The sequence below is a fragment of the Lathyrus oleraceus genome, chromosome 2 (genome assembly GCF_024323335.1).
Source record: "Lathyrus oleraceus cultivar Zhongwan6 chromosome 2, CAAS_Psat_ZW6_1.0, whole genome shotgun sequence".
NCBI classification, from domain to species: Eukaryota; Viridiplantae; Streptophyta; class Magnoliopsida; order Fabales; family Fabaceae; genus Lathyrus; species Lathyrus oleraceus.
The window spans coordinates 64,983,878-65,010,171 of NC_066580.1; the positions used below are offsets into that span (position 1 = coordinate 64,983,878).

Sequence of the window (26,294 nt, forward strand, 5' to 3'; positions counted from 1 at the left end):
TTCATTATATGTCAAAAGTTCCTTATGCTACTGTTGTTGATTTTTTAATGTATAATATGGTTTATGTAACACCTTAAACCCCGAATATTATGTATTAAGATTTACTCGATAATTTAAGGTGTCACTAACGATAACCCTTTAACAACACAAATATTTAAGAAACCCGTAGCAGAAAAATATTCATGTTCATACAACACCTGTCATCGCAAGATCACCTTCACTTAGGGTATCATTGCGATGACATCGATTAATTCAAATAATAAAACTTTGTTAACTCAGATTTTTAGTATCAACTCCAATTAATATAAAATTGTTTCTAAAATAATGAGTTGTCATATGCAACTCTCCATAACTTCAACAAAACACCAAATAATTCAAATAAACTCTAAATAAAACATAATAAGTAATCAATCGTTCCCAACCCCGATGTTACAGGATCAGAGCAACTTTTAAACAGCGATAAACTAAAGAATTGACTCCATGAGCTAATTTTCACTTACTACAGCAATCTACTCCTGAGTATCTGCAAGATGCCCATGATGGACAACATTCAGCAAGGGGGTTGAGAAACAACATTCAATATAAACAGTGTAAAGAATGCTAAGGTAGAGAAACATACAACAAATATACACTCATTACACAATCAACAACCGCATATTCTCACACCCATTCAACATAACATACACATCTTTTCAACCAAACGACTACATCATGAATAATCAACAATATATTCAAGCATGTATGCAATGCACTCCACAACTGACTCATTATGCGTGTGGTACCTTTTATGAACACTCAGGTTCATTTTGCTCCACGATCCCCACCATAGGACCAGATTCCCTCTTGGAACCAAAGCACACCAAAATCACTACCATCACCATAGGTAACGCTTCACTAATCTCCCATAATAAGAATTAGCTACTCGCACCTGATCCATCACCATAGGATTGAGGCTCACCAAAAAGAACAGAAGTTCTGACAACACGAATGCATGGACTTTCAACATGCAACAACAACATGTACATATTGGCCCCTATTCTGATCGTGTACACCGCCAGTAAGGCTCACGTCAACACAACAAGTATGATATACCACATATTCGACCAAACATATTCACATCGTCGTATCCATAACATATCATCACACATGTATAATAATAAATCACCAATTAATAATTTAAATTATATTTTTCCACATTATTCATCGCAGTAACGCATGTAACTTTAATACCACCTTACATATTAATTTGATACTACAATACTACACATGAAGAAATCATATTGCATTCACACAAAGTCCACATGATAGGTTAACTAAAAGACATTGCATGCATATGATGTACCTAATGCTTACTAGCTTAATTATGAGATGAAACGTGATTGTAGAATGTATGCCGCATCAACCACATATGTCGACGAAACAAATAATGCCACACCATAATATCCATGTGTGAATGTTATCATAGAAAACCCCTTTCCCTTAAAAAAAAGTCACGAAGGCATTATGCTTTCCAGAACATAGCATGCTAACATCCAATATATGGACTAATATAAACTAAAATTGAGGTGCCAAACCATAAAAATAAATAGTCCAAAACTCTGGGTATAATATCTGTAATGAATTAGACTAAAAAATCCATAGATTCTATTATGCGATAATTATTTAAAAGAAAAAGAAAAAAAATCCAAACCAATTCTTATAAGTAAACAATGAATTAAAATGCTACGACTTAAGATAATAATAATACAAACTATCATCAACAATTGAAAATTCATATCAAATTAAAGGAGACTATTGAGTAAAACGAGGTTAATAACCGCATCAGATATGAACAAAACAGACCGAAATAATTTATTAGTGCAATACACCCATATTCAAATAGTTTTTCTCTTTTATCTTGTAATTCTAAAAAATTCAGCAAGATGAAATTCAAATGATCTATTCTCTTAAGTCTGGACACAATCTTGTTTCTCTATTCTCCTCTTTTTCACGTACTAATAGAATGAGTCAATTTCCATAATTTTCTAGAATATCTATTATTCTAATTACTTTAGTCTAATTATTATTATTATTTAACTAATTTTCAACCTCTCTCCTCTTACCATATATTTCTCTCAAATCACTTAATGGGTCTAATTTCATATTTATATTTTATTTAAATAACTCAAGTATAATACTATTTATTCTAAGAATTAATTATTTCTAAATTAATTCTATTCACTTCTAATTTCTCTCCATACCCCCACCTCAAGGGCATATAACCCACAATCATATAATAAGCAATCAAATCACACAAAATGCATAAATAGATTAAATAAAACAATCTAACAAAAACGAGGTGTTACAGTTTGCACTACACCAAATTTGATACAAGCTGTAGTTCAAGTTTGTAAGTTTATGTCCAAATTGGACGAGCTTCATTGGGAAGCAGTCAAGTAGATTTTCAGCTACTTGAAGGGTACAACGAGTCATGGTATTGTGTTTAGTAATGAACACGACGATCCTTTGATTGTAGGCAATGTTGATTCATACCGTGTTGGTGATATGGATGATAGAAGATATACAATAAGGTAGGTATTTACTTTAGCAATATGACTATTTGATGGAAATCGTTGGTTTCAATCCATAATGGTCATGTCGACAACTCAAGCAGAGTACATGACAACCAGTGAAACTGCCAAAGAAGCTCTATGACTTACTAGATTCGTGAGAAAAATGGGTGGTGAGAAAGATAGATTTCAGTTGCATTATGATAGTCAAAGTGTCATTTATTTAGCAAACAATCATGTGTATAATGCCAAGACAAAATATATTGATGTGATATTTCATAAGATAAGAGATTTCTTTTTAATTTGGACAAACATTACTTGAAAAAGCTCACACTTTATAGTATGCAAGTGATATTGACCAAGCCAAATATAAGTGACAAGTTCATCCATTGCTTGAACTTGTTACATGTTTCTCTGTGTTAAGTAAGAAGTGTACCTCCCAAATTGTCAAGATGTGATCGTCATGCAAGAAGTCTTCATATGAAGTTTCATATTCGTCAAGGTAAAGATTTTTAGTATGACTCATATTAAGACAAAGAGGAACACAATATGTGAGACAAAAATGAACACAATATACAGAAACTCCAAACGTGTCTTAGGTCCAACTATTTGTTGTGGGTAGGTGAACGCTATCGTAGTATGGTTCAGGGGTATTATTGTAAATTGAGTCATAGTATTATATATATACTAATTGTAATTTTGTAACCCTAATTTATGACCAAAATAAAAAAGAAACTATAATTGTTTTATAGTCGCAAAGGAAGACATTGCTGGTTCGAACTACATTAACAAAGATCAATCGTGTATTTATCTTTTATTTTACATGTGCCTCTGCACCCGATATTCCTATATCATTACCATGAGCGATATGAACTGGACTAATACCATGAGCGGTATGAACTGAACTAATAAAAGATTGCGTAAACATTTGACTTAAATGTGTCAGAAAAACAACATTATAATTTATAACTTATATTTTTTTCACAAGAAAAAAATGCATTTGACCGAGTAGAGAAAAAAATGCATTTGATCTCAATTCAATATTTTTTTTGAAGTATGAATATGAAACACTAATACTAATATATAGTATAATAATTTATAAAATTCTTATATTTGAAAACAATAATTTTTTGTTTAAAAAATATTTTATAATAAAGATAGTACAAGTAACTTATGTTCCTGTTCCTGACTCATAATATAGACATATAATTATTATTTACGGTTGTAAAAACATATTTTCCTTAAAATATTATATTTTAATGAAATAATAATTACACTTCATAATATTAATATAATTAAAGTGTTAACATAATTTATAATAAAAAAACAAATATAATATAATATTAAGTGTGTATCCGGCTATGTTATGACAAAAATTAATTTAAATTGTATTAATTTTATAAAATTGATTGTCATTAAAAATATATTTTATCTTGTTCCGTATTAAAAATATATTTAAATCTAAAATAATTATGTTTGGGCACACTTATTTTATATTTAAGAAACTAACTATAAAACTTAGTAATTTATAACATTCTTATAAATTACTAATTATATAACATATTTTAGTTTATAAAATTCTTATATTTTCAAAAAATAAATTTTACATATTGTACTCTTTTGGAAATATAAGAATTTTATAAGTTACTATATTAATTATAAAATAAATTCATATAGTAAATCCTCAAATTTCTATAGGAAAATTTATAAATTGTATAAATTTATATAGTAAATGAGATTAATTACTATACACTGTCAGTGTAAAAAGTTTTACACCGTCGGTTCATCACCATCACCCGTTTGTATTACTTTATAGATTTTTAAAATAAAAGTCAAACTTCTTTTAATATCCAACGTCTATAATTAAGTGATGGTGTAAAACCCTTTTACACTGACAGTGTATTTCAATTAATCTCATAGTAAATCTATTTATAAATTTACTAATAATTTTTTTATAATAATTTATAAAATTATTATATTTCCAAAAAATACAAATTTTAAAATTTTTATAATAGACTTAGAAAGTATTTTTTTTCTATTAAACTTTTTCGAGTTAACATAGTCTAGATTTGGATAAATTTTTAAAAGTGAGTTGATCAATTAATTTATATTTCAAAATTAATTCTAAAAAATACATTCAATTTTTACGCATTGAGAATCAATATTAAGCTTTTGTACCTACCCACTATAAATAAATGTAAATGTTTGAGTTTCAAACCTATAATTTGGAGTAATTAGGTGTGTGTGCATGGTTTATTAATTAAAATAAATTGAATTAAATATATGAATCAATTTACTTTTTAAAATCAATTTTGACAAAATCGATTTATTTTTCTAAAACCACCCTATATTTGGATTGATTTATATTTGAATTGGTTTGGTTAATAATCGATTTGTATTAAAAAACTTATTTTTGTTTAAATCAACTTTAAAACCAGATTTTCCTCAAATTTGTATAGACTAAAACTTGATTTTTATCCAACAACTTCTTCTTAACAACCGTTTTAAAAATCAATAACGGAAATCTCTAAAAAAAATATTTTCTACATAGTTCAAAAAAAGTAACAACTATGAAACAAAAATGATAACAAATAAAATCACATCTCCTAATACTAATACAACTTTCAGATTCCGATCAACTTGCAGGAACTTCGACCATCACAAGCTTTTGAAGCCGTTCCACATCCGAAAATAAATTACACGGATACAAACACATTATATTTAGAAAATGGACTAATAATTTATATATTGATTTTAAAAAATAAATATTAATTTCTGGTGATTTTAATAAAATTGATAGTGAATCATTTTTTATGGATTTTTAAAATAGGTGCATAGTATTTTTAAAAATGGTCTTATGAACCAGTTTTTTTTCCTTCATATCCTATAAGTAATTACTTATGTACGGTAATAAATACCACTTTTCTTAAATTTCAAAAAACAGCTTTCCTTAAATTTCATAGATTGATACGCATCTTTCAAGTTCTTAAAAACAGGTCCTCTCATATGACCCTTCTTCCTTCAATTTCTCTCCCTCATGCAACTTCACCAATTTCAATAGGTCCTCCCCTATCATCCTTCATCCTTCAATTTCTCTCTCCCTCATGCAACTGCACCAATTTCAATGCTTTTCTCAACTCCTTTTTCTATGTCTGATTTCACTTCACACTTTACATCTTTCTCTTTCTCTCAACTGTACACAGCAACATTATTACCTCATCTTCTCTCCTCTTATCTTTTTCACCAATAAATTATCATGCTTCTTCGGTAACAACAACAGCATGTGCTTTTCTTTAATTCTCTTCTCACTATTATTCCTATTTTTCTTATTCACTAAACTACCATTTTTTTATGTTAAAATATTATTATCTCTATTTTTAAATATATATATATATATATATATATATATATATATATATATATATATATATATAAAGTTAATTAATAGTATTATTTTTTTCAATAATAATTCTTCTTTTATTTATAATATTCTTAATTATTATTACATTTTTCTTTCTATAATAAATATTTATGATTAATTTTGATAAAAAAGATAATTTATACTATCTTAAATTTTATAAATAACAATTAAAAAAACATACAATTTTTAAGAAAGTAATAATTAAAAAGAAATAAAGAAAATATATTTTTCTCCATTTATATTAAGGACGGATGGTAGTATCATATTTTCAAAATAAAAAAGTTTATTACCTTTGACTATTGTTTTAAAAGTTCTTTTTTTAAATTATCTTTTAACTATTTATGGATTTTTCTATAGATTTTTCTACAGATTTTTTTAAAATATATTATTTTTAAACTATAATTTTTAAACTATATTTTTCTATAGATTTTACTCTTATGAAATTACTTGTGAATTTCACAAATATATTATTTTTAAACTATAATTTTATTAAAATTTGCAGGTAAGTTAGCTCGAAATTCTATAGGAAGGAATACTTGTAGAAAAATACACAACAAATTTTATATAATTAAATTTTTCTAAATAAATACATAAAAACTTAAAATATTAATATATATATATATATATATATATATATATATATATATATATATATATATATATATATATATATAAAGTAGGAGGCTCGTCAATTAATTGACGTAATTACGGTGTGTTTAGTTGGGATATATGGAAGGGAGGGGAGTAGATGAGAGGAAATATTTATATTTATTTTTATTTGTCTTTTTTTTTCTCTAATTTTGTATGTATTTTATTGTATTTTCTTTTACATTCAATTTTAAACTATTCATTTTTTTGTTATTATATTGTTATTTTTTATATTTGTTTTGTTAGATGGTTTATCACGATTTAAAAATTATTATTAATAAATAATTTAATTTATGTCGAAGAGTTAAAATCTGAATTAAATGTGCTTAATTTTTTTAACGTTACGTTATAATTTTTTAATCAATAAATATTAAAAATTATATTTAATTATTTATACATATTTTGTTATAAAAGATTATTTACAAATTTGAATATCATATAACTTATATAAAATAATTAGGATAAAAATATAAACTATTAATAAAATCTCTTCCCTCCTCTGCTAAACCAAACATATTTTTAATAAAAGTCTCACTTTTTCATTCACCTCCATTTTTTTAACCAAACATCTAAATAATTATTAAAATTTTCTCACCTCTCCTCCTCTTCTTTTTCCTTCATTAAAATTCCTCACTCCTCTTACAAATTTATGGAAAAATATAGTTTAGTATTAAAATTGAAAAAAATAGTATACTTGTGTAAAATCCCAGTTTTCTCTCTTTTTATAAGTATTTCATCACTTCTTTTTTATTTATCAAAAAATTAGTTAAAAAGAATACTCCATCCGTCTTGAATTATTTAATTAAAATAAAAATATCTTAAAATGAGTGGTTCATTTTGATTTATATTATAAATTAATTATTTTTTACAATTATATTCTTTTATTATAATTTTTTTTGTCACTCTAAATTTTTAATAATGATTACTTTAGTTAAAAAAAATAGGAAAATGGTAACGAGGGTCCGCTGACCTTTTTTAAAAATCTTAAATAATAAATTTTCATAAATATTTGCATAATCAACTTTGAAAATCAAGCTGTTTGAATTTCTTAAAAAATAGTATTCTAATATTGAATTCTTAAAGAATATATTTAAGACACTCTTTAGCATGACCAGAACCGTTATTTCATTGAGTATCTACTTTTTCTTAATATGTGTGAGTCATTTATTATGTGAACCGAGACACATAAAAATTGTGTGAACAATTCACCTAAAGCAAAGGAATCTTTATAAGTATTCTGATACTAATCTCAAAAATAGTTCTCAAATCAATATTGAATAATTTATCGATTATTTTACACAAATTCAAATAAATAAATAAATGAAAAATAAGAAAGATATTTTTACTAAAATATCTTTATCATATATTAGAAATAATAAAAATAATAGAATATTAATTAGAGAATATAATTAAAAAATATATTAAAAATTAAAATAAATTATTTATTTTAGAATACTCTTTTATTTTAAATAAATCATTTATTTTATTGTGGAATAGATGAAGTGTTTTTTAAGTATAATTTTGAAAAACCAATACTACAATTTATAAAACTCTTATATTTAAAGAAATGTTTTATAAATGAAGATATACTACTCATTTGTGTTTTGGACACATAATTTGAAGATGTAGTTATTATTTACCGTTATAAAAAGCATCTTTTTCTTAAAATATTCTATCTTTATCTAAAATAACTACACTTCATAATAATTTAATATTATATTAAGTGTGTATCCTTATGACAAAAATTATATTATATTGCATTAATTTTATAAAATTGATTGTAATTAAAAATGCATTTTATTTTGTCTAGTATTAAAAAATATATTTACAGGTAAAGTAATTGTTTGGACACACTTATTTTATATTTAAATTACAAACACTTAAAGTTTATAAATATTTTAAATAATAATAGATTACAACTAATCTTAAACGTGTTATAACAAAGCAAAATTATAATTTACAACTTTTATTTTTTCACCAGAAAAATCACACTTTAAAATTAATATTTTTTAAAATATAACTGAAAAACTAATAATATATATAATTCAGTATTTTATAAAAGTCTTATATTTAAAAAGAAATAACTTTTTTGAAAATATTTTATAAGTAAAGACATAGAAAGTTTTTTTGTTGAATTTTTAAAATTAATATGGTTTGCGTTTGATTATGCTGTATAAACTTATGAAACACCGACACCTCAAACACGATTTCGACGCTGACACAATGACACTATTAATTATTTTAAAAAATTAATTAATTAAACGTAACTATTAGTGTCAATACATATGTCTAACTTGACACACATACATAAATTAATTATTTAAAATTAGATTTGATTAAAGTAAAGGGAAGTGATCAAAAATAAAGTGATTTATGTTAGGCGGATTTTTTTTAAAAGTGAGTTCGATAATCAATTTCAATGTAGATTTACATTTAGATTCAAATAGAAATAATTCTAAAAAGTATAATCAATTTTAGTTGAGAATAATCAAACATGTCAAAATGATGAGAATCTTAAGGGTTCAAAATCATGAGAAATTCATGTTAAAAAAGAAGTTTGAATTAAAAGACTTAGGTACTGCAAAGAAGATTTCCGGTATGAATATTCACAAGGAAATAAGTGATAAAAAATTATAGCTCTGTCAAAAAAACAGGGTTGAAAAGGTGGTAGATAAGTTTGACATGAACAATTTGAAAATTATGAGTATTCCAATGACGAATCACTTTATATTCTCGTTGAACCATTATCCATGCATCAGTTGAGTATATGTATAAGGTCTCTTAGGTTGGTGTTGTTGGTTGTTTAATGTATGCTATGGTCCGCGCCTGACCAGATTTAACACAAGTTATAAATAAAGTTTGTAAGTTTGTGTCCAAACGGCACAGTGCCATTGGGAAACACATAAGTGAATTTTTAAATACTTGAAAGGTACAACAAGTAATAATATCATATTTAGTTGTGAACATGATGATCCTCCATCTATATGATAGGTTAATTCATGCTTTGTTGATGATATGGATGATAGAAGATCTATAAATGGGTAAATATTTTCTTTAGCAAATAATACAATCTATTCCCTCAGTTTTATTAAACACGAATATAATAGATCTATCAGGAGAGCTCACTTCGATTCTATTTAATTTATTCTGTGTTTTTTATTTATTTTTCAATTGGCTTAAAGATAAACTATTACATTTTTTAGCTGATGTATTTCTTTGTTCATTTTATTTATTTATTTATTTTAAATTACGAAATTAATATTTGTACAATAAAAATGAAAAAGAAATATTGATTTATTAAATTATTTACTTAAACGTCTCATTGTTTCAAATAATCCTAATTTTCTATTATTTTTTATTTTTAAATTTATCTTCCCCTCGATTATTTTGTCGATATATCATTTGCATGAATTTTCTAGAATATATCGTTTTTCTATTTTATTATTATTTAAATTAATCCCCTCAATTGCCCTTATATCAAACATAATTTTTTTTATGAATACTTCGTAAAATTAGACTATAACTTTTTATTTATCTTTCAACATTCATTCCATCTCCATTTTCTTATAAAAAACCCAATAGATTTTCATCTTCATCAAAATACCCTAAACTATGATTCCATCATTCCTTCCATACTTCCAACCAAATATAAATATCATTGGCATGAATTTTCTAAAATATATAAATTTCTATTTTTTTTTATTATTATTTGAATTAATCCCCTAAATTGCCCTTATACCTGACATAAAGTTTATAACTAGATTATAACTTTTCATTTATCTTTCAACACTCGTTTCATTTTCATTTTCTTATAAAAAACTAATAAATTTTCATCTTCTTCAAAATTAGCTAAACTCTAATTTCATAATTTCTTCCGACACTTCCAACATCAATTCAAGAATAATTAATTTGAAGTGTATTCATACTTTTTGATAATTTTATTTCAGTTTGGCAACATTAATTGAAATTGTTAGGTTAATTTAATAAAATTAAATAACAAGATTTGAAATAACTTTTATTAATTTGGAATATATATATATATATATATATATATATATATATATATATATATATATATATATATATATATATATATATATATATATATATATATATATAATTTAATTGAAATACACTGATAATATATAATTTAAAAATCTATAAAGTCATGCAAACAGGTGATGGTGATGAATCGACTGTGTAAAACTTTATATATATATATATATATAATCAATTATTATGAAAAATGACACTCAATTCAGAACAACCAATATTCACCATTAAATTTTGATTTCATGAAATTTTTTTGTAATTTCTAAATTTATCACCAAAACACACTTCACGTTTCATTTCTAAAAATAAAATATTTTATAACATTTTCAAAGAATGATATAAAAATATTTAATTTGTTATTAAATAGTTAATAAATAAAAATAATTTTTTGTGACATCTAAAAATTAAAATTATTTTATATAAATCAATGTTGTTCATATAATCATATATTATTTAAATCCTAAATAAAATTAAAATATGCATTGTAGTTTTAGAAATAAAAACAATTTATAAAATAATATATTTTTCGGTTTGTGATAAAATTCAGAACAAAATATACCAAAAAAATCATTTATAGCTATAATTTTTGTATCAAAAAACAATTCAAATAACTATATATTAACTACAAATATTAATATATAAATGTTATTTGATATTTAATACTTATTATATAATTACCTTAATTTCAATTTGTAGATATAATTAGTTATTTTTATGAATATATTAATTGTTTTAATGAATATATAATTAATTTATCAAATTTATTCATTATTAATATGTATTTTTTATTTAATTTATGGTTATTTTAATTTCTAACATAACACTAATACATATTTACATATTAATCTTTGATTTTATATAAAAATTGACCTTAGTAAATTAAAAAACATTTATGTGTTTATAAGATACATTTATAATTTAATAGTTAATATGAAAATATATATTATCATAATATTCAAAAATTAAAATAACTACATATTTATCCATAAAATTGTCTCATATATATATATATATATATATATATATATATATATATATATATATATTATATATATATATATATATATATATATATATATATATATATATCCCTTCTCTGCCTGTATAATCCTCTGTACTTCTCTTTAAAAGCTCTCGGCTTGGTTGGAATATCCCTTCTCTGCCTGTATAATCCTCAGTATTTCTCTTTAAAATCTCTCTGATTGGTCGGAATATCCCATCTCTGCCTGTATAATCGTCGGTACTTCTCTTAAGATGTTGATTCTGTGTGGGTGGTCTCTTTGGCGAGATCCAATCGAACAATCCTGTATTTTTTCGTTTTTTACTTTTAGTTCTGGTTTGGTTTTTAGTTGTCGTTGCTGGCTTGGTCGGAGAGATGCTGATTCTGTGTTGGTGATCTCTTTGGCGAGATCCAATCGAACAATTGTGTATTTTTTCGTTTTTTACTTTTAGTTCTTATTTGGATTCTGTGTTGGTGGTGTCTTTGGCGAGATCCAATGGAACAATGGTGTATTTTTTTGTTTTTTACTTTTAGTTCTGGTTCGGTTTTTAGTTGTCGTGTCTGGTTTGGTCTGGTTTGGTCGAAGAGATGTTGATTCTCTACTGGTAGTCTCTTTGGCGAGATCCAATCGAACAATAGTGTATTTTTTAGTTTTTTACTTTTAGTTCTGTTTTAGTTTTTAGTTGTCGTTGCTGTTGTCACTTTTCATGTAAAACCTTGGAAGATCATGTTAAGTTTCATATTTTCCTCTGCATGGGTTCGTCGTATCGTGTATGATGTCTTCTGTGAAACACGAGCACTCCATTTTAGATTAGATAAAGTACCGGTATCGGATACCAGTAAGCATACCAGCCATATCAGGTAATTTATTTTTATTTTGTTCGCATGGTATAATTTGGGTTTTTTTCCTTAAGTAAAAATTATATTAATTATTCTATTTAAAAATAAAAAAATTCTTTCATAACCAAGTTCTTTATCTTCTTTTTTGTGGAGAGAAATTGAAGCATAATTAGATTTATTCACTTATTGAAAAAGAATAGACTCAGTTCAAAGAGGGTTGAGGATTTAGTTTTTGTTTATTGGAGAGGAAAATATTGATATTCAGCAATGATTTTTTAAGTGTGACTTACTTAGGTTATTGTGCAGATATTAACTTTTTTTTAAAGCAAATCGTTGTGTAATTTTAATATTTTGTTGTGACTTACACAATATAATTCCTTTGTTATTTTTATAATTGTATTTTAAAAAAATTCTATTAACGTATTTGTACCTTAGTTTTTCTAAAAATTCTAAAAATTCTAAAATGAATTATTTTAAAAAATCAATGAAAAAATGAATTAATTTAAATATTTATTTTAAAAAATGTGTTATTTAGATAAAAAATTCACATGATATTCGATTTTATTTTATTTACTTGTTTTTTATTTAAATATTCTTTTATTATTTTTTTCAATTATATTCTTTTATTATTTTTTTATCACTCTAAATTTTTAATAATGATTACTTTAGTTAAAAAATTAGGAAAATGGTAACGAGGATCTGCTGACCTTTTTTTAAAAATCTTAAATAATAAATTTTCATAAATATTTGTATAATCAATGCTTTGAAAATCAAACTGTTTGAATTTTTTAAAGAATAGTATTCTAATATAGAATTCTTAAAGACACTCTTCTTTAGCATGACCAGAATAACCGTTATTTCATTGAGTATCTACTCTTTAGAATGTACTCTCTCTTTTATATATTTGTACACCGACGTTAATTGAATTAACGTCTCATTTTTATTAAAATATTTTTTTATTCTAAAATAAATTATTTTAAAAAACCAATGAAAATAAGAATTAATTTAAATATTTATTTTTAAAAATGAGTTATTTAGATAAAAATTTCACATGATATTCGATTTTACGTGATTGTAGAATGTATGACGCATCAACCACATATGTCGACGAAACAAATAATGCCACACCATAATATCCATGTGTGAATGTTTATCATAGAAAACCCCTTTCCCTTAAAAAAAAGTTATGAAGGCATTATGCTTTTGAGAACATAGCATGCTAACATCCCATATATGGACTAATATAAACTAAAATTGAGGTGCCAAAACTCTGGGTATAATATCTCTAATGAATTAGACTAAAAGATCCATAGATTCTATTATACGATAATTATTTAAAATAAAAGAAAAAAAATCCAAACCAATTCTCATAAGTAAACAACGAATTAAAATGCTACGACTTAAGATAATAATAATACAAACTATCATCAACAATTGAAAATTCATATCAAATTATAGGAGACTATTGAATAAAACAAGATTAATAACCACATCAGATATGAACAATACATATAGAAATAATTTATTTATGCAATACATCCATATTCAAATAGTTTTTCTCTTTTATTTTGTAATTCTAAAAAATTCAGCAAGATGAAATTCAAATGATCTATTCTCTTAAGTCCGGACACAATCTTGTTTCTCTATTCTCCTCTTTTTCATGTACTAATAGAATGAGTCAACTTCCATAATTTTCTAGAATATCTATTATTCTAATTACTTTAGCCTAATTATTATTATTATCTCACTAATTTTCAACCTCTCTCCTCTTACCATATATTTCTCTCAAATCACTTAATTGAACTAATTTCATATTTCTATTTTAGTTAAGTATAATACTATTTATTCTAAGAATTAATTATTTCTAAATTAATTCTATTCACTTCTAATTTCTCTCCATACCCGCACGGCATATAATTCACAATCATATAATAAACAATTAAATCACACAAAATATTTTATAACATTTTTAAAGAATGATATAAAAATATTTAATTTGTTATTAAATAGTTAATAAATAAAAATAATTTTTTGTGATATCTAAAAATTAAAATGATTTTATATAAATCAATGTTGTTCATATAATCATATATTATTTAAATCCTAAATTAAATTAAAATATGCATTATAGTTTTGAAATAAAAACAATTTATAAAATAATATATTTTTCGGTTTGTAATAAAATTCAGAACAAAATATACCAAAAAAATCATTTATAGCTATAATTTTTGTATCAAAAAACAATTCAAATAACTATACATTAACTACAAATATTAATATCTAACTATATTTCTTCCTTCCTTTTGAAAATATTATGATAATCAAATGAAATTTAATATATAAATGTTATTTGATATTTAATACTTATTATATAATTACCTTAATTTCAATTTGTAGATATAATTAGTTATTTTAATCAATATATTAATTGTTTTAATGAATATATAATTAATTTATCAAATTTATTCATTATCAATATGTATTTTTTATTTAATTTATGGTTATTTTAATTTTTAACATAACACTAATACATATTTACATATTAATCTTTGATTTTATATAAAAATTGACATTAGTAAATTAAAAAGTCTTTATGTGTTTATAAGTTACATTTATAATTTAATAGTTAATATGAAAATATATATTATCATAATATTCAAAAATTAAAATAACTAAATATTTATCCATAAAATTGTCTCATATATATATATATATATATATATATATATATATATATATATATATATATATATATATATATATATATATATATATATATATATATATATATATATATATATATATATATATATATATATATATATATATATATATATATATATATATATATATATATATATATATATATATATATTCTCCGTCTGTATAATCCTCTGTACTTCTCTTTAAAAGCTCAAGGTTTGGTCGGAATATCCCTTCTCTGCCTGTATAATCCTCTGTACTTCTCTTTAAAAGCTCTCGACTTGGTCAGAAATACGCTGATTCTGTGTTGGTGGTCTCTTTGGCGAGATCAAATCGCACAATTGTGTATTTTCTCGTTTTTTACTTTTAGTTCTGGTTTGGTTTTTAGTTGTCGTTGCTGGGTTGGTCGGAGAGATGTTGATTTTGTGCTGGTGGTCTCCTTGGCGAGATCCAATCGAACAATGGTGTATTTTTTCGTTTTTTACTTTTAGTTCTGGTTCAGTTTTTAGTTGTCCTTGCTGGCTTGGTCGGAGAGATGCTGATTCTCTGCTGGTAGTCTCTTTGGCGAGATCCAATCGAACAATAGTGTATTTTCTAGTTTTTTACTTTTAGTTCTGGTTCGTCTTTAGTTGTCGTTGCTGATATCACTTTTCATGTAACATCTTGGAAGAATCTCAGGTTTGTAGGTTGAATTTGGTTTATTGGATTAGTTTCGTTTGAGATCTGATTTATTGGTTTGGATTCGAATGTTGATTTCAGTGTCTTGACCCGTTTGAGCAGAGCTTGCCTGTCGGGTTTATGTCTTCAAAATTTGAGTTTGGTGCTCGTCATTTTAAGTTTCATATTTTCCTCGGCATGAGTTCGTGGTATCATGTATGATGTCTTCTGTTAAAGTACCGGTATAAGTTTCCTCGGCATAAGTTTCATATTTTCCTCGGCATGAGTTCCTCGGCACTCCATTTTAGATTAGATAAAATACCGGTATCGGGTATATATTGGGTACCAGTAAGCATACAAGCCATATCAGGTATTTTATTTTTTTAGGATGGTATAATTTGGGTTTTTTTCCTTAAGTAAAAATTATATTAATTATTCTATTTAAAAATAAAAAAATTCTTTCGCAACCAAGTTCTTTATCTTCTTTTGTGGAGAGAAATTGAAGCATAATTAGATTTATTCATTTATTGAAAAAGAATAGACTCAGTTCAAATAGGGTTGAGAATTTAGTTTTTGTTCATACAAATCTCAGTGTTCTCGTACTTAGGTTTATAATGTTGGAGATGAATGAAGATCTATTTAATGTAGTTGATATTTTTGATATTGGAGAGGAAAATATTGATATTCAACAATGATTTTATGATTTAAATTGTTGTGTAATTTTAATATTTTGTTGTGACTTAAACAATATAATTCCTTTGTTATTTTTATAATTCTATTTTAAAAAAATTCTACTAACGTACCTTAGTTTTTCTAAAAATATCGTACTCAATACCAGTAATAGTACCCGTACCAGGCCAGTACCGACCCTGTGGGTGTGTGATGTGTGCCATACACAGGGCCTCAAAAATTTGGGGTCTTAAATATTAAAAATACATTAAATATTTATTATATAGATTGTTTATTAAATATATGTAAAATGTTTATGTATTGGCTTGGTGGAAGTGTATTTATGTTTTATTTTGATGATCATGACCTAAGTTCGATTCTACCATAATCTTGTTCAAAATTAAAATATTATATAGTTTATCTTTTTCACTATACAAACTCTAGAACAAAGAGAATAGTATTTCAAAATTATCATACAATATTATTTGTGATTCAATATTTTTTATATAAAAAGAAATATAACTTTTTTAAAGATGTCTTATTGTTGAATTTTATTTTTATAATTATTTTTTATTATATTTTTTAATATTATTTATAATTTAAATAAAATTTTAATTTCCTTTTTTAATATTTTTTTATTAGAGTTCAAAATAAAAGATTAGATCATGATCTCAAAATATTTTGGATCGGCCCTGACCGGATATGTACAAATCAGGATGTCTTGCTATGATTTAGCTGGAATGAACTTTTATCCTTATTGTGATTACTCGGAGGGGATTGTTGTTTGTCCATTCATTCATCATTAATTTAAATTCCAAGCCCCATACAACACCTTTTTATTTTTATATTTTTTTGACCACTAAATTAGTAGTTCTAATCTATTCAGATTATTTATTAGTTGATAGAATTTTTATCCAAATAATAAATTCTTTTAAATAAATATTTAAAATAATTCACTTTCAAATATTATAATAAAAGAGATATTAATTAAATTGATGTCTTTATACAACAAATAAAAAGATGCATCAATCTAATTAACCATGGTGTACAAACATGTAGGAGAAAGAATGTACTCTCTCCTATATATTTGTACAGCGACGTCAATTGAATTAACGTCTCATTTTTATTAAAATATTTTTTTATTCTAAAATAAATTATTTTAAAAAATCAATGAAAAAATGAATTAATTTAAATATTTATTTTAAAAAATGAATTATTTAGATAAAAATTTCACATGATATTGGATTTTATTTTATTTACTTGTTTTTTATAAATAAAAAAAAAGTTTCACACATAGTAATACTATGTACCGGTAAGAAAAACAGCTTTCCTTAAGTTTCGAAGATTAATACACACATTCCAACTTATTAAAAACCTGGTCGTAACTGCACGAATTTCAAGACTTTTTTCTCTGCTCTTTTTCTATGTCTGATTTCACTTCACACTTTCCATCTTTCTCTCACTCTCCTCACTTCACTCTCAACTACCACATTTCCAAGCAACATTATTACCTCATCTTCTCTCCCTATATCATCTGCTTTCCGTAGATTCTCTCCTCAGTAACACACCTGTTTTCTCTCTTTTGGTAACAATTTCTTCACTTCTTTTTTGCTTACCAGAAAATTATCTAAATATATTTCTCATAGTTTATACCAAGTCAACAAATTGGATCATGTTTTTGATCCAGTTTCTAGATTTTTCTCTTGTTTTTTAGGGTGATTTTGTTTACCAAAAGAGATAAAAATAAGATTGCTTTTTTGTCTATTTTTTAAGAATCTTTTAGCTTGTGTGTTTTTGTGTAGGTTTGAATTGGTAACATAATCTGAAATGTTTGTTTTTTCTTCTTGTTTTTCAGCATAAAGAATCTTTTTGACATGTTCACATGTGTGAATGTGTTTGTTTTCTGCCAAACAACACAGCATTCGTTAATCTAGGTTCAGTTCACAGTTCCTTTTATAGATTTTTTTTTGCTTATTTTGTTTTTAGATTAAATTACATAAAACTTAGGTGAATTAAGTTTTGATTTAAACTTCTAAGATTGATTAACATTTTTGTGTGTTTGTGTGCTTAATCAGCTGTTGAAGTTGCTAACATACAACATTGAGAAATCAATTAGCAGTTGCAAAGAAAGATGAACAGAAAAAGGCAGCTAAATCAATTGAAGAATCCATTCAATTCTCATCGTAAGCCTTTTCTTGTTTCTTTTTAATCAGTTCATCACTCTGCATAGACGGAGAAAAGAAAATCATTTTACAGCAAAAATTCTGATGAATATAATTGATTCTGATTCTATAATAATAAAACTAATTTTTTTCCTTGATCATAGTAAAACGGTTTGTTTGAATTATTCTATTTGAACTTGATGTAAACACGGAACACATCTGAGAGTTAGCATACAGAAACATTCTTTTTGGAGAGTCGAAGAGGATTTAAATGAGGTTGGAAACTTGGTGACGAGCTTTAGAAACACATGGTTTTTGTTTAAATAGAAGTAAGACGGAGTATATGTAATGTAAGTTCATCAAAAGGAGAAGTGTTTCTAACTTAGAAGTGAAAGTTGGAGACCATATTTTTTCACAAATCACATGGTTTAATTATCTTGAGTCCGTAATACATAACGATGGAGAAATAGAAGGGGATGTAAACCATAAAATTCAATTTGGATGACTGTAATGGAGGAGGGTTTTATGTGACATAAAGGTACTGCTCAAACCGAAGAATTTTTTTTATCGGACTATAGTAAGACCTGCGATGCTGTAAGAGACAAAATTTTGGGCGTTTAACAATCAATACAAGAAAATAGTAAGTGTAACAGAGATGAAGATGCTGCATTGGATGTGTGGTAAGACTAAACAAGATAAGATTATAAATGACAATATTAGAGAGAGTGTTGAGGTAACACCTATAGTAGAAAAGACGTGGAAAATAGACTTTGGTTTGAGCATGCAGAGAGAACACCTTAGGATTCTATGGTAAGAAGAGTATATCAGATGTAGAGAAGTCAAACAATTAGAGGTAGATGAAGACATAGAAAAACTATAAGAGAAATTATTAAGAAAGATTTCTGAGATTAACAATTCGGATAGTGTTACGAGTTTTACATAAGATAATCTATAACCTAAATATGTGTTTATAAGTGGGGGTAATCTTCACCATACAAACCAGTTTGATAGAGTTGAGTTAGACTTAACCTGAACTCATTTGAAAGAATTTATGGAAGTTGTTTATGGCATGATATGTCGATAAACAATTTTTAGCTCATTTGCATAAATATCTATGGAAATAACTTATAATTTAATGGAAGTAGTTTATGACATGAAATGTCGATAAACTATTTTTAGCTTATTTTCATAATATCCAACGAAAACTTATAATTTATATGAAAACAATTTGAATTTATTTTATCTTTTCATATTGAAATACTTATAATAACTAAGCTGTATTAATCTGCATGCCGAACTCTATTGTCTACAATTTTGTACGATCATATACATTCACATTTTTTGGCAAAAGATTGTTCTTAACCTATTAGCTTCATCAAAATTCTCTTTCTAAACAGCGTTTGAAGCAGTTTCATCTGGCTCATGGCATCCTGTGGAGTCCATAAAAGTTAAGTCAGGAACTATGACCATACATTTCACAGATAATCACCATATGGCCATGGATAAAGGTACTTTATCAGACATTCGAATAAGCTCAAGGAAAGCTATTGTGTCTGATTGCTCCCGATTTTTACGTCCTGGAATCGACATATGCGTTCTAACACCCCCTAAACAAGCCAAGGATTCTGCTGGTTTAAATCCAGAGCCTGTAAGTGTTCCTTTTAACTTGAAATTTTAAATTTTCTTCTTTTGAAAGCACGTGTCTGGTGTCTGTGTTAGTGCGTCATAGAAATTTCTTTGTCTGGTGTCTGTGTGTCCGTGCTTCATAGATATCTCATGTCTGGTGTCTGTTATATAACTTATTGTTGTTTTTAAATCATAGGTTTGGAAGGATGCTAGAATAAGCTCTATACAAAGAAAGCGGCATGATTTCGAGTGCTCGTGTCAGTTTTTTGTTAACTTCTATGTTGATCAAGGTGCACTTGGTTTAGAGATGAGAACTCTTTGTAAGGATATCAAAGTATTCGGACTCAATCAGATCTCCATCCTCCAAAAAGTCGAACATAATCCTTGTGATAATCAGCCCTACCGGTGGTCTTCATCCGAGGACTGCTCTTCATTGCCACACAGTAAATTGCTATTGGGAAAGTTTTTATCCGATCTTTCATGGTTAGTTGTTACGTCGGTTATCAAGAAGGTTTCCTTCAGTGTAAGATCGGTTGAAAACAAGATGGTGTATCAAATTTTGGGAGGTGATAGTAATGCTAGCTCGTTGTCTAACAGCGAGTCTCATATTGATGTTGTCAGTTTCAGAAATGACAATGGCATGTTGGTACCGATCGTTTCTCAAGTTGCTATAGCTAACACCAAGATAGTTTGTCATGCATATGAATCCCCTGTGGATGAAGCGTCATCGTCTTTGAGTGCTGACGGCTTACGACGCTCCAAACGCAGGCATGTCCAGCCCGAGCGTTACCTTGGTTGCGAAGTTAAAGAGTTGGATGTTGGTTCTTTTAGAAACAGTCCGCCGGTTAGGATAAATACATCCAACAAAGAAGACGGAATGTCGTTGTCTTTAGCGTGCTTTTTGCGTTTGCAACAAAGCCGTCGCGAAAAGGATGGTGAGAAATCTCAGAACTCCGACAGACCGAATACCGACCGAAAGCTTCTAGTGTACAACCGGAGGCCTAAAAACCGAGAAGTGAAGAAGTCTTGTGAGATTGATCAAAATGAACATCATAATCCACTTGCTATTATTCCTCTCCCTGATCATGATGCTGATCCAATAGCAGTGGAGCATTGCGATCTAAACAGAAACGTTATTAGAAGTAATGAACATGAATCATCCGAAATTTCTCTCAAGTATCATCATTTGGTTAATAGTCCTAAACCATGGAAGAACATTAACTTGTTAGATTCTTCTGGCAAGTCAGAAGAAGCTGAAAGTAGCGATACTGCTTTTTTGAGAAGTAAATTTTTCGCCTCCTCTAAGTTGCAAAAGAAGAGTTTGGGTGGTTTGGATGATATGGATCTTGGAAATAGATGGGAAGGGATAAAAAGAAAATCCAAAAAAGGTTTTCGTGAGGGAAAATATCGTTCGACGTATTTAAGAAATAACGCCGAAGGAAGAAGTCATAACTATAAAGACAGATCATTAAATGCAACTGCATACAAGGATTTGATAAATTCATATTTATCGAATATTAATGAAATACCCGTCAAAGAAGAGCCACCTATTACCGATCAATGGAAACAAAGTAACACAACAAATGACGTTGGAAAAAAGGAGGAAACCGAGACTTCTCATGGAGAGGATGGGGATGAAAAAGCTGCACTCGATATATTGTGGAAAGAACTTGAAGTGTCGCTTGCATCGAGTTATTTTGAAGAATCAGAGGTTTGTAATCGCTTGGCCGTTGTTTTTATTTATCTTTGTTCTTTTGTTTTGTGTTTTGTTTTTGTTCTTTTTTCTCTAAGACTAATCAGTTTGATTATTTAATCAGGTTTCGAATGCGATTGTTCCTTACGAGGCTGAGAAAATTTTGAAAAAAGATTGTGAACATGATAATAGATTGGATGAAGAAATTGGAATATACTGCATTAGATGTGGATTTGTCACCACCGATATCAGAGATGTTAATCCAATCTTTGTAAGTCGATTAAAACTTGTAAAGATATGTGTGTGTGCGCGTGCTCTTGTTTTTTTCTATAAAGTGTTTCTCAAGTCGGTATCTGATAACCTTGTTGGCATTGGCAGGTTGAAAACTCGGTGTGGCGTCAAGAGGAGAAACAGCGTGATGCAGCAGAAGACAAAGATCCTTCGAAGGCTGATGAAGACGATGATTTCCATTTCTTTCCGACCAATGTTTCTCCCGACGAACCAATATCTGAAGCAAACGAAAGCGTTTGGTCGCTAATTCCAGAACTCAAAGACAAGCTGCACGTGCACCAAAAGAAAGCTTTCGAGTTTCTTTGGCAAAACATCGCAGGCTCTACAGATCCAAGACTAATTGAAGCAGAATACAGAAAAAGAGGTGGATGTGTGATATCTCATACTCCTGGAGCCGGAAAAACTTTTCTCATCATTGCTTTTCTCGTAAGCTACTTGAAGTTATTCCCGGGGAAGCGACCTCTAGTTCTTGCACCGAAAACAACTCTCTACACGTGGTATAAAGAGTTTATCAAGTGGGAGATTCCTATACCGGTGTATTTGATTCACGGTCGCAGAACCTATAGAGTATTCAAGCAGAATAATTTTGCTTCTCTTCCCGGGGTTCCCAAGCCTACCGATGACGTCAAGCATGTTTTGGATTGCCTTGAGAAGATACAAAAATGGCATTCGCATCCGAGCGTTCTTATCATGGGCTACACTTCGTTTTTAACATTGATGCGAGAGGATTCGAAGTTTGCTCACAGAAAGTTTATGGCTAAAGTGTTGAGGGAAAGTCCGGGACTATTGGTACTTGATGAAGGCCACAATCCTAGAAGCACTAAGTCGAGGTTGAGAAAAGTTTTGATGAAAGTACAAACCGAGTTGAGAATATTACTTTCCGGGACTTTGTTTCAAAATAACTTCTGCGAATACTTCAACACTCTTTGCTTGGCAAGACCGAAATTCGCTCACGAAGTACTGAAAGCATTAGACCCTAAATACAGGAAGAAAAAGAAAGGAGCGGAACGGAAAGGAGCAGAGAAAGCACAATATTTAATCGAGTCACGGGCTAGAAAGTTCTTCTTAGATAATATCGCTAAGAAAATTGACTCGAACGTTGGTGAGGAAAGGCTTCAAGGCTTAAACATGTTGAGAAATGTGACGAACAGTTTTATCGATGTTTATGAAGGTGGAAGTTCCGACGATTTACCTGGTATACAGATTTACACATTGCTAATGAATACAACTGATATACAGCATGAGATTCTGCGGAAACTGCATATTGACATGGCTAAGTGCAGTGGATATCCTCTTGAGTTAGAGCTTTTGATAACACTTGGATCGATTCATCCTTGGTTGGTCAAAACAGCGGTATGTTCTCAGAAGTTTTTAACAAAGGAACAATTGTCTGATCTTGATAAGTACAAGTTTGATTTGAAAATAGGTTCAAAAGTTCGATTCGTTTTGAGCCTTATCTATCGCGTTGTCAAGAACGAAAAGGTTCTTATCTTTTGTCACAACATTGCACCTGTGAGACTATTTCAAGAGTATTTCGAGAAGTACTTTGGATGGCAAAAAGGCCGCGAAGTTTTAGTACTAACCGGGGAGCTTGAGCTCTTCGAACGTGGCAAAATAATGGATAAATTCGAGGAGCCGGGTGGAGCATCAAAGATACTACTTGCTTCAATCACAGCCTGTGCTGAAGGCATTAGTTTGACAGCGGCTTCGCGTGTGATCATGTTGGATTCGGAGTGGAATCCTTCGAAAACAAAGCAAGCTATTGCACGCGCGTTTCGTCCGGGTCAGCAGAAAATGGTTTATGTTTATCAGCTATTGGTGACGGGTTCGTTGGAGGAAGATAAGTATCGACGAACCACGTGGAAAGAATGGGTGTCGAACATGATTTTCAGCGAGGCGTTTGTCGAGGATCCTTCTCGTTGGCAAGCTGAGAAGATTGAAGATGATATTCTGCGCGAAATGGTCGAGGAAGATAAGTCAAAATCATTTCATATGATCATGAAGAATGAAAAAGCTTCAACAAACAAATAAAAGGTAAATAAATACTCATGTTCTTTTCTTCTATACATATTTATTGACAATGCCATGAAATATTTCTTGTGTAACTTGTAGCAAAAGGAATCACTAGATCTTGGAAAAAAGTGATTCCAAATAAAGGTTAGTAAGTCCTTTTCCTTTTTCGGTTGACACACACAATTAATGTTATTTTTCCATGTGAATTCATGCTGTGATATTTTTCTTTAATTCAATGCAAATAGGGCTATTCCATCTATAGCTAGTTAATTGTGTTATTGGTTGAAAATCTCTTCACATTTTCTCTATACATCACAGGACTATTTGAAGCACCAATAAAGGATCCAAGACCACTTCTCATCAAGCTTCTTTATGGAGAGCTCTTTATGATGTTTAGTTTTTTTTCTCATAATTTAACATAACAAGCTAATCCTGAATAAAACATTATGGTTAAAGTTGATCCATGTGGTCGACTTCATTGAGTGGGATAAAGCTTGGTTGTTGTTATAACGTTTTAGATAACATATTATGGTAAAAATTGATCCATGTAGCCGACTCTACTTGGTGGGATATGGCTTGGTTGTTGTTGTAATGTTCTGAATAAAATATTATGGTGAAAGTTGATCTAGTAGCCGACTCTAGTTAGTGAGATAAGACTTGGTTGTTGTTGTAATGTTTTGAATAAAATATTATGGTGAAAGTTGATCTAGTAGCCGACTCTAGTTAGTGAGATAAGACTTGGTTGTTGTTGTAATAAGTTGTTGGATTTGGTTATGACATATTGTAATTATGTACTTGTACCAGTGATAAATATTGGACATGTTTTTCTCTTTCAATATTGATGGTTATGGAGAATTGAAACATGAACATGATCACTCTTGGTTTTAAAGAATAAACATATGACTGATGCCATGCCAATTGAACTATAAAGATGCTGCCATTTTTTTATTATGGTTTTTAAACTATTTCTTACCTTTTTTCCTTCTTTTATTTTACCAAAAAAAACATATTTTATTCGGTAGTTGAAAAAGGGATCGGTAGCTGAAAAAAAGGAACAATTCTGAAGAAATATATTACTAAATTTGAATATGATAGACTTCTATTATGTAGCTCAATACAGTGCCAAGCAAATTTTTTTACCGAGAAAAACATTTTTTATTCGGTCGTTGAAAAAGGGAACAATTCAGAAGAAACATATGACTAAATTTAAATATGGTAGTCCTCTATTATGTAGGTCAATATAGTGCCAAGCAATTTTTTTTACCAAGAAAAACATGTTTTATTCGGTAGCTGAAAAAGGGTTCCGTAGCTGAAAAAGGGAACAATTCAGAAGAAGCATATGACTAAATTTGAATATGATAGTCCTCTATTCTGTAGGTCAATATAGTGCCAAACAAATCTTTTTACCAAGAAAAACATGTTTTATTCGGTAGTTGAAAAAGGGAACAATTCAGAAGAAATATATGACTAAATTTGAATATGATAGTCCTCTATTCTGAAGGTCAATATAGTGCCAAGCAATTTTTTTTTTCCATTTGTGGGGTGGCTCACACTAATGAAAACTCAAATTTTCCATTTGGTATTTTCGAAGATTCCTCTCCGGGTGCATTTTAAAGCATTTTATCCTCCGTAAATTAAGCAGTCATTCCATTTTTTTTCCAAAATTTGTCTGGATATGCATCTGCGAAACTTTCTGGAGTGTATTCAGAGAAGTATCCCCCCAAAAATGTGAGAAGTCAGCTCAAATCTACGGTAGGCACCAAACAAAGCAATAGTAAAGACAGAAAAATGGTCAAACCTGGTGCGGTGTTGAAAAAGATAATAAATGCATGAAATGGTATATTAAACTCATCCACAGAAAACTTGTATGTTGCCTCTATAAAGAATTTTAAGAGTGTGTGTGTCAGATATCCAAATTTTCTAAAATACGTTGAGAGTACTATTTTAGACCAAGTGAAGAAGAATATTG

General features: G+C 27.8%; 1 protein-coding gene across 3 annotated transcripts; it reads left to right on the top strand.

The window, feature by feature from the left end:
* Nucleotides 1–17,897: 17,897 nt before the first annotated feature.
* LOC127118114 (SNF2 domain-containing protein CLASSY 1) lies at nucleotides 17,898–25,161 on the top strand. Of its 3 annotated transcripts, XM_051048258.1 has the most exons (9): nucleotides 17,898–18,125; nucleotides 18,396–18,474; nucleotides 18,616–18,723; nucleotides 20,100–20,350; nucleotides 20,525–22,039; nucleotides 22,146–22,292; nucleotides 22,400–24,346; nucleotides 24,425–24,469; nucleotides 24,644–25,161. In XM_051048258.1, the coding sequence occupies exons 3-7, from the start codon at nucleotides 18,672–18,674 to the stop codon at nucleotides 24,341–24,343; spliced, it is 3,909 nt and encodes a 1,302-aa protein (XP_050904215.1). In that variant the 5' UTR covers nucleotides 17,898–18,125; nucleotides 18,396–18,474; nucleotides 18,616–18,671; the 3' UTR covers nucleotides 24,344–24,346; nucleotides 24,425–24,469; nucleotides 24,644–25,161. The 3 variants fall into 3 exon arrangements, with proteins under 3 accessions (XP_050904215.1, XP_050904218.1, XP_050904217.1); XM_051048261.1 differs by lacking the exon at nucleotides 24,425–24,469; XM_051048260.1 differs by lacking the exon at nucleotides 18,396–18,474.
* The last annotated feature ends 1,133 nt before the right edge of the window (nucleotides 25,162–26,294 follow it).